At 39.8% G+C, this 12,909-nt stretch overlaps 1 protein-coding gene and 1 long non-coding RNA gene across 2 annotated transcripts; one reads left to right on the top strand and one right to left on the bottom strand.

Moving 5' to 3' along the window:
- Positions 1–741: 741 nt before the first annotated feature.
- On the top strand, positions 742–6,849 carry LOC146707395 (uncharacterized). Its single transcript, XR_014920830.1, has 2 exons — positions 742–1,417; positions 4,515–6,849. It is a non-coding gene; the product is annotated as an uncharacterized LOC146707395 (long non-coding RNA).
- A 799-nt stretch (positions 6,850–7,648) lies between these two features.
- On the bottom strand, positions 7,649–11,903 carry LOC146707396 (intercellular adhesion molecule 2-like). Its single transcript, XM_085458733.1, has 4 exons — positions 11,579–11,903; positions 10,754–11,023; positions 10,260–10,586; positions 7,649–10,026 (listed from the first exon to the last, which is right to left on the bottom strand). Exons 1-4 carry the CDS (start codon positions 11,649–11,651, stop codon positions 9,773–9,775), a joined length of 924 nt encoding a protein of 307 aa, XP_085314859.1. The 5' UTR covers positions 11,652–11,903; the 3' UTR covers positions 7,649–9,772.
- Positions 11,904–12,909: the final 1,006 nt, after the last annotated feature.

Consider the following 12,909-nt stretch of genomic DNA (forward strand, 5'->3'; position numbering starts at 1 on the left):
CACCGCCGTGGTATTTGCAGAGGTCATCAGAGATCTGCACGCCCAGAAACCTCATGGAGTGTTCCCTCTCCACACAGTTCCCGTGAATGTAAAGTGGGGCCGGGTCTGCTCTGCCCTTCCTGAAGTCCAAGATAAGTTCTTTAGTTTTCGTGGTGTTCAGTTGGACGTTGTTAACTGAACAACACTCAGTCAATCTGTTGACCTCATCTCTGTAGTCCGACTCATCCCCCCTTGAAAACAGACAACCTGACGCTGAACAATGGAAGACACACAGGAGGTGATCAGAGGAAGGAGAAACACATGAGGAAACAGTCAAAGTCAGCTTTAATGTCAAAGACCATATATACAATCATACACAGGAATTTGAAATTGCAATGCTCACATGGCCCTTAAAGTATACTAAAACAATATAAAGATAAAAAGATAGAATAAAATGGAAGTCTTATGTACAACACAATACTATACAACTGTATAAACAGCAGTTTCCAACACAATCATAGTGTTGTGAGCAAGTTCATGTGCAAATGGGGATGGGGCAGTTTTGTATGTTTGGGGGGCGGGGGTTCGGAGGGAGGAGGTGAATGCAGGTCTGGAGTTTATGTGTGTGAGAGCAGAAAGTGAATTCAGCATCCTGACAGCCTGATGGATGAAGCTGTCTGTCAGTCTGCTGGTTCTAGCTTGGAGGCTCTTCAATCTCCTTTCTGATGGCAGCAAACTGAAGAAGCTGTTGGACAAATGTCAGAGTATTTTTGCTTTCTAAGATTTTATTATTCATATAATAATCAGCTAAGAGTGTTTATATTTCTGTTCTGTACTCAACCAGCTGCATATTTTAATTGCTGGCTCCCTACTTTATAACGGAAACTGCTTGCCTTCACATTATCAGTCTTTGCCTTCACATTGTCACTGTTTGCCTTCACACTAGCAGGAAACCGCCACCCACGAGTAAGAAACAACCTTGTAGAGAACACGAAGTTTTTTGATAAACCACACCTGTTTTCTTGACAAGATAAGGATGATATTTCCTTTTTTGTATGCTTCATGATGTGTATAAATAAAGCCAGACTGCACCAAGGAGGTGTGTGAGTCTCTCCCTGAGTCTCTCACCCGTGCACGTTTAAAACTGCTCTAAGTGTCTGAGTGATATTTCATTGCATCTGAGTACTTTGATAATAGAATATCTTTAACATTTAATTGGTCCTTCGAGCCGGAGTGGACATTGATATTTTTTTTCAATGCTCCAATAGGAGACCTTCGTCAAGTCCTGACGTCGTGAGAAGCCCACGCTGTCGACTCCTCTCCAGGCAGAGGATAAAGTCCAGAGACGTGACGTTCGGGTTCTGGCCAGCGTTCTTATAAGAGGTCCACGACTTCAGGGGTTGATGAAGGAAACCAAAGCAACCACACAATAACTCAGGTAAATATTTAGCACTCACTCACATCTTGCGCAAAACGACTGAGGCAACCTGTGGTCTATACATTAAATAGTTTCCCGTCAATGTATGACAGATTAATTAAGTAACATTCTCGTCTGAAAAAGGACTGGTAGAGGTTACAGCTCGCCTGAAAGAGGGCTTGGAGCAAGTTTAATGTCAAAATACGACAGGATAGTAACATTCTCGTCTGAAAAAGGACTCGTAGAGGTTACGAAGCAGCTCGCCTGAAAGAGGGCTTGGAGCAATGTAGAAAGACACAGTGTTGCCCAGAATAAAAAACTCATTACGCGTATAATCTGTTGTTTTACTGTTTTGTTGGTGGAGTAAGTTGATTTTACAGCACATTAAGGAGGCTGAACTACTCCACCGAATTGTTTACCGTTGGTTGCTCGAGTTCTGGTGGAACGGGAAAAGGTTGTGTTTCATCACATAAAATTGACACCGCTTTCAAGGCTAGCTTGAAAGTAGAAGGCCGTGTCAATAGCCTCTCCCATTCCTCGTGCCAGAGAAAGCACCACGGGTGTGTATGTGTGTGTGTAAACGTAAATATATCTATGAGCTAATAAAAATAATAAGAAAGAAAAATGGGTAATAAATCAACAAAACTCACTGCTGACGAGCAGTGGCTAGAGAAAAAAATGTCCAGGCGCCGGACAAACTGCAGTGACTGATAAAACCCTTATTAAGTGAAAACTAGAGATCAAAGTAGTTTAAAAAGGTTGGAAACAGACCTCAACGAATAGATATAAATATAAGAAGTACAAAAATAAAATAAATAAAGACAAAATTACATTAGAACTTATTTTTAATGTATTGAAACTAATAATAGGAAGGATAACAACCTGTAAACTTATATTAACAATGAAACATAGTTGGCAAGACGTTCATGCCCAGAATGTATAAAATAAATAAAAGGAAATAATTCACACGAAAACCTTTTAAATAAAATAGAGAGATGCATAAGGTACATTAAGGCTGTGTCATTGGTCAGCCAAGGAAAGTGTGTGAAAAGGTAAATGTCTCCAGCTTGGGAAAAGGTGAAGCTGCAGATCACCCGAAGCCCTTGATGGACACAAAATAAAAAATAAAATATATAATAATAAATTGCTTGGTTAGACATGCAACAGAAAGAATGAAAGTGACCGAAGGTTGGATCTGAGATGAGGCAAACAGAAGACCAGTCTAAAAAGTAGGCACAAACCTGTTCAGAGAAGAAGCAAATTTGTACAGATTGGATGAATTCTAAGTTATCTGTTTGCTGAGTAAGATGATCCTAACTATTAAATTGGCTCAGTAGTAGTATAGTAATATACACTTTTATATACACTGATAAAATGTTGTAATATACTGTTGTTATTATATGGAAAGAAAAAGATGATAATAATAAGAAGTAACCTAGTCAGTATGATGTGAGATGGACAATTGTTATGAAGTAGTCTGCATCAAGCTTAAGGTTTGCTCAAACTCAGTATAATGACATAGGAGATGAAGAAAATAAAGGAAATATCTAAACTACTTAGGTGCATAGAGGCACTTGACATGCTTGAAAACCTGGATAAAATATTACTGAGATATAGAGCACATCTATAGTAACAACTAATAAGTCAAACCCTGTAGACAACAGCTAAAGTTACAGGATTGTGAAGCTGAATTAAATATGTGGACACCGCTAAGTTGATGAGCATGTTACACATTTTCTTTTATTTTTTATTTATTTGTTTTTAGAGCAGAAGCTGCATAAAAGCCAACACATGCAGCTGTCTGTGAGCTCAGTTTTCCCTCACATGTCTGCTCTGTTTCAGTAGCAACATTTTTCTTTTTGGGTCCTGACTCATGTATGTTTTCGGTTTTGTTTGATTATTTTATTTTGTTGATTTGGAAACAAATTCGTGACAATACTTGTTTAAAATATGTAAGATGTGTGAGATGTGTGAATTCTTTGAAAAACTAGAAATTATCTAAAAATGCCTCAAGTGAGAATGTACTGTTCCATCTATAGAGAAGAAAAAAAAAAAATCTTGCTGGAAGTGATCACCTTGCCAAAACAATTGGCACTGTGCACATGTGGAGCACATCAAAAAGACAATTATATTGTCACAAAAGGAAATAATTTTGCAGAACAAGCAGCAAAACAGGCTGCAAACAATCGGCAGAGCTACTAGAAACCAACTACTGCCTACAAATACCACTTGATGTACTAAAAACCGAACAACAAGCTGCAACAATCACTGAACAAAACAAGTGGCTGAAATGTGGAGTAAACTGAAAGATGACTTAATGGTCTGTGATGGAAAACCTATATTAACAGAGTCATTACACAGGACAGCGGTTGTAGTGACACATGAGGTAAACACCTGTGTCAACAGGAGGGAGATATAGTATAGATAAACAATGCAATACACACTATAAATTTTGAAACTTTAGCGAATAATTTGTAAGAACATGCCTATTCTGTCAAAAAACAAAAAACAAAAAAAACAACACAACTCACAAGGAAACCCACATGGATTTTATTGAACTTAACGAATGCCAAGCATCAAGATATGCTCTAGTAATTATAGATGTATTTTCAAAATGGCCAGAAATCTATCCAGTAAAAAAGAGCAGATGCAATATCAGTGGCAAAGTGTTTATGCAATCACTTCATCCCCACATATGGCATTCCCAGTCTGATAAGGTCAGACAATGGAACACATTTTGTTAATGACATCATCAGCAAAGTCTCTGAAGCTCTAGGATTTAGCATCAAACATCACTGTGCATATCACCCACAAAGCGCAGGATTAGTGGAAAGAACTAACGGCACAATAAAACAGAGATTAAGAAAATGCATGGAAGAAACAGGAAGACCATGGCCTGAATGTCTAGGCCTAGTAAAGATGTGGATGAGAATAACACAAGGTTCTCAGAAACTTACACCTTTTGAAATCATCCACGGGAGAGCGTTTCCATTGCCAATTACCAGTGAACCTATTAATAAATCAATAAGGGAAACTACCCTAGCAGAATGGATGACTAAACTGTTTGAAAATAAAGAGATTGTGTTAAACAACCAACTGCCGAGTGATTTCTCTCCAGTGTCTTGCAGGTTACAACCAGGTGATTGGATCCTGATCAAAGTACTCCAGAGAAAGAATTGGAGTTCACCAAGGTGGGAGGGCCCATACCAAGTCCTACTTACCACACCCACCGCCTGCAAAATAGCAGAAAGACCATCTTGGATCCACCAAAGCCACTGTAAAAAAGTGAGTGACAATCCAGACGCTTAGACGCCGGCTCCCCTGGCTTCTAGGTGATCTATTGGTGAAGGGAAGGGCTGATTGGGTATATCCCGCCCTTTTTTACTTCTCGCCAATAGTCTACTCACCAGAAGTCTAGGTGTGCCTGGTCATCATGAAGACACTTGTCCTCCTAGTGGCCAGCATTGCGCTCCTAGTGAGCCTACTAACACTCACCCAGATGAGAGGAAATAAACAACACCACCTGCAAAAAAGATGGACACATGATAATTCGCATCTGCGTGACCTGAACCAAGACCATAACCACCCATGGATGAACAACGCGTGGTATAGATATGTGTATGATAGAACACGCACCGACAACAGCACGGAATGCTATGTATGTTCACATATGCCAACAACAGCCGTACACGCAACAATATATGGAAAGGCACCTGAACTTGACGAAGCGATGTGTGTGTTCAACAAAGCAACAACTGGCAATTGCACACGCAGAGATTTGATGGCAACAGGACTGACCCTAAAAGGTCAAAGCACAAAGAAAGAAGACCTAATTCCATGGTGTAGTGACACAGACGTCAAACGTGTCACGAAACCACTTTCACAACGACGTATTCTAATTGAACAGACAACCCCTTGTGCCTACAACCTGACGAACTGGAACTACACCTGCAACGAAAAACATTGGGTAAACGTCAAAGCCAACAACACAAAAAACAAATCATTCGCCATAGTTTTGCCGCCGGACATACAGCACCCAATGTGTTTCAACTTCTCCGATGGAAACAGGAAACTTGGACGAAACCGCAACTGCACACAGACACTTGACCTGACCCAATCCAAAGGAATACACACCTTCAAAAATGGAACTTTCTGGGTCCAGGGAGCCGCTTGGGCCTGCGGGCCTAAAACCTACTTCATGCTCCCACCGAACTCCACCGGTCTGTGTGCACCAGTACTAATTTCAGACCACACCTTCAAGATCACAGCAGAAACACACACGTCAAGAGCAAAACGTGAAGTTGCTGAAGTCACTGAAGTAATGCCACATGACTCAATCTATGGATCAGATGTGCCCAAGAACTTCAAACTATGGACTGATGGTCAGAAAGTCCTCCACTCCTTGTTCTCTTGGGTAGGAGTTGGGAAAAACATGCTGAGGATCAAGACACTTGACTATCGATTTGGACTGTTCCTAAATGCTTCAATGAAAATCAACAAAGCGCAAAATGAAGAAATCGACGCAATACGCATTGTAGTGATGCAACACAGAGTCGCACTAGACATGATTCTAGCTGAAAAAGGAGGTTTGTGTGTATTGTTTGACACTACATGTTGTACATACATCCCAGACAACATACACTCACAAAACATGACCGACGCTTTGAACACCTTGAGAAAGATTAAAGATGCTGAACAACAAGACTATGTCACAAGCACTGATGATTGGTTGACATGGTTACTAGGTGGTTCATGGAAGTCCCTTCTGATTAAAGGACTTGTTGGAATAGCATTTTTGCTTTTACTGTTATGTGTTTTCACAACATGTGTAGTACCCTGTCTGAAGAAAATGGTATCAAACATGGTGACAACTTCTATCAATGCTTATGTGATGACGTCTCAAATGGAAGAAATTTTGAAAGATGATCCATACAGTAATGTTTAGTCTAATTGAACACAGGACTGTTTTATGACGTTCAAACTGAAAATGTTTAGACAAGAGGTTATGAACTGACAAAAATAACAGTACTGTCATGTGAGAAATCTAAACAACAGGAGGGAATGTCAGAGTATTTTTGCTTTCTAAGATTTTATTATTCATATAATAATCAGCTAAGAGTGTTTATATTTCTGTTCTGTACTCAACCAGCTGCATATTTTAATTGCTGGCTCCCTACTTTATAACGGAAACTGCTTGCCTTCACATTATCAGTCTTTGCCTTCACATTGTCACTGTTTGCCTTCACACTAGCAGGAAACCGCCACCCACGAGTAAGAAACAACCTTGTAGAGAACACGAAGTTTTTTGATAAACCACACCTGTTTTCTTGACAAGATAAGGATGATATTTCCTTTTTTGTATGCTTCATGATGTGTATAAATAAAGCCAGACTGCACCAAGGAGGTGTGTGAGTCTCTCCCTGAGTCTCTCACCCGTGCACGTTTAAAACTGCTCTAAGTGTCTGAGTGATATTTCATTGCATCTGAGTACTTTGATAATAGAATATCTTTAACAACAGATGAGTGGAGTCACCTGTAATCCAGAGAACTTTCCAGATGAGCCAGGTGCAGTAGATCTCCTGCAGGGAGGGAAGAGAAGTACCCACAATCCTCTCCACTGCTCTCACTACCATTGTAATTTTTTCCAGCAGGACCCAGTGCAGGAGTCATAGCACACAGTGATCCAGGTGGTGAGGATATCGCTCTCTCTTTTTTGACCAGGAGAGATCTTCTGGGATGTGCACACCCAGGAACTTACCCTCTCCACAGCAGCACCATTGATGGTTAGTGGAGTGTGCAGGGAGTGAGTTCTCCTGAAGTCTATGATGATCTCCTTGGTCTTCTCCACGTTCAGGTACTGGTTGTTGTTGTTGCTGCACCACTCGGCCAGATGAACTTCACCCCTGCAGTAGGTCTCATCGTTGTTGCTGATGTGACCTACCACAGTTGTGTCGTCTGCAAACTTGCCTAAACCTACCCCCTAACCATAACCGTAAGAACCATAACCTTGGATGAGAGAAAAATAAGTTAATTTGGGATTGGTGTTGTGCGCATGCGCATGCGCAAAAAAAAAAAAAAACGTTGGCCGCGGAGGGTGAAACTGGGGAACCCATGGCAGACCCATGTTTCTGCCTGTAGTACTGACCCACAATGGAACAATAATACTGACCCTTGGGTGTGAAACTGTCATGGCTCAGAGGCCCATGGAGTGGAATGGACTCAAGCGCAGAACCAAGAGATCAGAGGCTTGAAGTGATTTGCAAAAACAAAACTTTTATTTACAAGAATTCCTAACTTAGATTCTCAAGGCAAAGGAGGGCTCCACCCAGAGGAGGAGAGCCGATGCTGTGGAAAGTTACTCAGACTCACCCAGACCATGACAGAAAAAGGTAGAATTAACACACAGTTCCAAAAGCAAACACAACTGATCAGTGCTGAGGCTGGTTCTGTTGCTGAATTTGGGGTCATCCTCTAATCTCTTGCAAACTGGAATGCAAGTGAAGGGAGATGTAACATCTCTCTTCACTGACTGTACATGTACTAAGATTGGGGAAATCTGCAGTCAGCTGAGACTGAAAAAGTCACTTGGATGACAAAACATTCTCCCACTGAAAACACAACATCCAGATGAACAGAATCAAGAATCAATTTGGGATTTACAAAAGGTAATCCTGGATGATTGAACATGCATCAAGACATTATTTTATTAATATCTCTAAAATGATTGCAGCACAAACGAAAATTTTTGCAGCACAAACGTAGCACAAAAGTTTGACACCACTTTTGCTTGATTTGGGTAATGTGGGGGGCTGGTTGACCTTTTGACCTTTACATTTTCATTAATACTTTAAAACAGAAGCAGCACAAACAACAATTTTAGTAGCACAAACGTAGCACAGTTGATTGACACCAATTTTGTTTGATTTCCTTAATGTGGGGACTGGTTGACCTCTGATGACCTCTAGAAATTCTTATTAATATCTTTAAAATAATAGCGGCACAAACTAAAATTTTTGCAGCACAAATGTTTGATACCACTTTTGTTGGATTTGAAGAAGGTTGGGGGTCCAACTTCACTCACATCTTAAATTTCTGTAAGCAGGTGTAGTTGAAACAGCAGTATTTTGTACATATATATTTCAAAGTCTTTTGATTTTTCATACGTCATAACTCTTCATAATTCATATATATTCAACTTTAAATATTATGCACAAATGTGTATCCTAATAATACCAAGTCATGGCTTCTCTTTGCCTTTTGGGTTTATCGCGGTTCTCCAGCTTCCTCTCTTTCGTCTAAAAATCGTTTAATCAGCTTGTGCCACTTGTCTTTTCAAACAGGCTAAATGAACAGAAAGACAGAAACTTCTCATGTACACATTAAATGTTGTGACCAAGAGGAAGAAGTTGTTTACATTAAAAAATCAACAACTTTATTTTGGTTCATATTTGGTGTACATACATAGAAAAATCATTATACACACATAAAACAGAATTCTGTGATTAAAGCCATTCTCAGATCATATGTTTCATTATATAGAAGGAAGCTAAAACTGGTGTTATTGTAACTACAGGAAGATCTGTTATAGTGGCTGTCAGTGAATAAAGCATTAACGCAAAACAAAATGTATAATGTGCATTTATATACAAATCAGCACTGTGGTACATGGGTCCAATGTCAGACTGTTTGGTCACCAGTTTGGCATTCATGATCCTCGCAGGACTAATGCACAGACTGATCCCGACTTTTCTCTGGCAGAAATGATTTGTTGCAACTTTGGTAATGCTGTGACCTCATCAAAGACCATCGACAGCTCAAATGAAAACATTTCCCTGCAGTGTTATTTATGATTAAATATCTAAATGTACTAAGTTCTTAGAGTAAAGTATTACTTTTCCTCCTGCGATCATGCCGGAGATTAAAGTCGACTGAGAGAATGTGCACAAAGGGAAAAATAAAGACAATATTATGAGATTGAACTTATATTTCTGCTGCTCCTCATAAACAAATAGATTATAAATGTGAACACTGTCAGAATGGACGTGTTCTTATTTATAGGAAAATGAAGGTGTTTAATTTCTAATGAATTAAAATGAGGACGACATCCCAGAGCGACACTACAAGCTGAGAAACATCAGCTTGTTGGTGTTTCTAGCACAGCTGTAAACAACTCTAATGGTCTAAATAAAAGAAAGCAACTCTAACTACTCACCTTAGTTCGTTATGTGTGTGCATATATAGAACAACAACTCATTTAAATACTGCTCACTCACTGCCTTTAAAGCTAAGAAGCTATACAGAAAATGAATGAAGTATTTGCTATGATCTAATTACATTCATTGTTATAATAGGCTTATGGAATCTTTTGATATGAAATCAGATGAGAGCAGAGAGCAGAAGCGTTAAACACATGAAGCTGTGAGTTAATATTCTGTTGGAGCTGCTCTGTGGTGTAGTGATTGCTTGTGCAATTACTGCTGTCTTGGTCGCTGTTGTTGTTGTGGCTGAGCTTGTAGTTGATTTGGTGGTTGTAGTTGTGGACTTTGTAGTTTGGGGTGTTGTGGCTCTTGTGGTTGACCTTGTTGATTTAATGGTTGTAGGTTCTGGCTTTCTGGTTGTGGTAGTAAAATCTAGGAAAAGACAAACAGGTAATTTGAGCAAATAAACATGTATAAATCACGTGTTTTGGTCGGTCTGTTAATATTTTCAGTCTGTATTCTAAGATAAGCTAAGCTGCTCCCAGCAAAAGGTTTAAGATTATGCACAGATATGGAAGCGATACCAAACAAAGAAAAAACTGTGTCGGTTTGGTGTGAATATAAAACTGAGGTTTGATTCTTTTAATTTTCCCACAGTGACTTACAGACTGTAGCATTGAGTTTTTCTGATGTCACCACTGGAGGGCGCTGTGGTCCAGCTGGTCCCAGCTCCAGCTTGGCTTCACACCAGTACTGGGCTCCATCATCTTCTCTTCTGGGAGTGATGTTCAGAGTGAAGGTCTTATTCACTGGTTTCTTATGTTCACTGTCGGACTGTAGGTGACCCAGTGCTGTGTTTCCTCTGTAGAAGGTCATAGTGAGGCTTTGAACAGGAGCTACGTTCTGTATGCTACACTGCAGGGTGTACTGCTGATTCTCAAACATCATCTCAGTGTGGTTTACAAAGCTGATGGAGACACTTTCTGGAGGCTCTGAGAAGACAAGGAAAGAAAGAGTAACACAGGTAGATATTAGTCAGTAACTGCTGAGAGCATGAATCCATCTAACCGTGTATTAACACAAAGAAATCAAATTCTGATAATAAATGATGCAAAATGATGCAAAATTCAGTCTCCTGTTATAAAGTAAGCATACTTACGATAAAGAGTTGGATTCAGAATGCTAGTACACTGATCACCAGCATCATTGTTATAATAGCACTGTAGAGATATGCCCCATTCAGTCAGTCTGTCAACTGTCCAGAACATCGTGGTTCCATTTTGTGAAACTTTTCCCACAGCGTGCTCTAAACCTGAAGCATCTCCACTGCAGTCCTTCTGACATGCAACACATGTAACATTGGCTGGGTCACCGTACTTCACTACCAGCGCAGATGGAGTGAACACAGGATTTTCTGTGCAGCTAGAACCTGTAAGAAACACAGTACATGTTTGAGAAAATCAATAAAACAGTAGTTACAACAATACTTAATTCTCACAGTATTTGGATACTGTCGGGTGATTTGGCAGTAAAAGTTTAAACAAATCCACAAATAAAATGAACATTTGTTTTTTATGGATGTCTGTCACATTTGGACTAGATCCCACAAAGCTTTATATTCTTTAAATACAAAATATCCACAAATAATAATCCTTCACCACACAACTGTACACGATGGTCTTGTTATATATGTGTGTTTGTTTTTCGCTTGAGTTATTAAAAATTTTAAGATTGACTGATCAAATTCAATGATCACATTACAAACTGATCAAGCACTAATCTCAGAGCCACAGTTAGAGTAATTAATCTATCACTTTACAACATCTAAAATAAAAAGTGAGAACCATTAAATTAATGGGGTGTTACAGTATGCTTCCACCTGTAACGATGGCTCTAAGTTTCTAAGACATTCAGCAGCGTGAGCTGTAAATTAGTTGTACCATGCACATCGTGAACACAGCCTCTTGGAAAACCCTTCACTTACCTTGACTGGACACTTGGTGGGTACGCAGAAAAGTAACTGAGGAGGCGACCAGAAAAATAAAATAGGAAAACATTATTCCCAGCTAGATTTTTAGAAATCAAATGTTGTCGAGAAGATGATCAAACATTTAGTCCGAAGGCGTTCGCAGAGGGGAATGTGCTCTACGAGCTCCTCATTTTGGTTTTCTATTGTAAGAGAACAATGTTGGCAGTGTAGCCTGTTTTCACAGCACACATCCGCTGGTTTTTTCCTTTCCTGTTTTACAGCCATCAAGTTATCAACGTTGGCAAATTGTGAAAACGAAAGTGTAGCATTGTCACCATTATACATACCGTACTGCAATCTTTTTATATACTGACTTTAAAGTAGTAATATCCTCATAATAATTAAAAAATCAATCAGTATGACTAAGGAGCTTGGAAAGAAAAGCGTCTGGACTTCTTTAAGTTGCTTGAAGACGTTTCACCTCTGATCCGAGAAGCTTCTTCAGGTCTAGGGTCAAATGTTGGAGAGACCCAGATTTAACCCCTGTGGGAGTGTCCCCCCGAGAGGGACAATGGACCCCCTAATGATCCTCTACCTAATCACATGAGCCAAGGTGTGAAAATGGGTGTGGGTCACAACCAGCCAGGGTTTCGGGTGAGCTCTTTGTGAAACCTAGCCCCACCCTATCATGTGATTTCCTGAGGTCAGATGGCCCAGGATGTGAGTGGGCGTTAAGGCGTCTGGGAAGGGATCTCAAAACTGGATCATAGATGGCAGACAGTGTCGTAAACCACCGCCTCTGTTCAAAGATGGTCGCTTACAGTGGACATAAATGGCTTCTTTTACCCCTCTTTCAAACCATCTGTCCTCTCTGTCCAAAAGGTGAACATTGGCATCCTCGAAAGAGTGACCTTTGACCTTTAGATGCAGATGGACTGCCGAGTCTTGTCCCGTGGAGGTGGCTCTTCTATGTTAGTACATACTGATTCTATGTCAATCAGTATGACCTTAACACACCATGCACTGTTTTTTTTTTATCAGTCTTGAGGTTTAAACATTTAGTGGATGCTTCCAAACGTTTGCTTTATATCCAGTTTATACTTATTGTGCAGTTACTGTTTTGTATTTTTTGCTTGTTGCTTTTAATGCCATTACAGTATACCATGCATTAGCTTATAGAGTACTCTGTATATGCATCGTAACTTTTCTAAACTGTAATATGGGAGAAACATCAGTTGTGCAATTGAGAGCTTTAGTCGTGAGCCAGCATTAGACAGTGGCTCTGATTAAAGTGAAGATTATCCATTTTAACATGTTCTGAGTGTCCCATTTCAGTCCTGTATTGT

The sequence above is a fragment of the Copadichromis virginalis genome, linkage group LG6 (assembly GCF_057382275.1).
Source record: "Copadichromis virginalis isolate Kocher_CV1m ecotype Utaka linkage group LG6, C_Virginalis_male_GT1.1, whole genome shotgun sequence".
Lineage (NCBI taxonomy): Eukaryota > Metazoa > Chordata > Actinopteri > Cichliformes > Cichlidae > Copadichromis > Copadichromis virginalis.

Bases quoted from the DNA above. Each gene is read 5' to 3' on its own strand.
- LOC146707396 (XM_085458733.1), bottom strand. From the start codon at position 11,651: ATGTTTTCCTATTTTATTTTTCTGGTCGCCTCCTCAGTTACTTTTCTG. The intron at 11,024-11,578 runs GTAAGTGAAGGG...TGTTTCTTACAG, and splicing joins CCACCAAGTGTCCAGTCAAG to GTTCTAGCTGCACAGAAAAT. The intron at 10,587-10,753 runs GTAAGTATGCTT...TTGTCTTCTCAG, and splicing joins TCTGAATCCAACTCTTTATC to AGCCTCCAGAAAGTGTCTCC.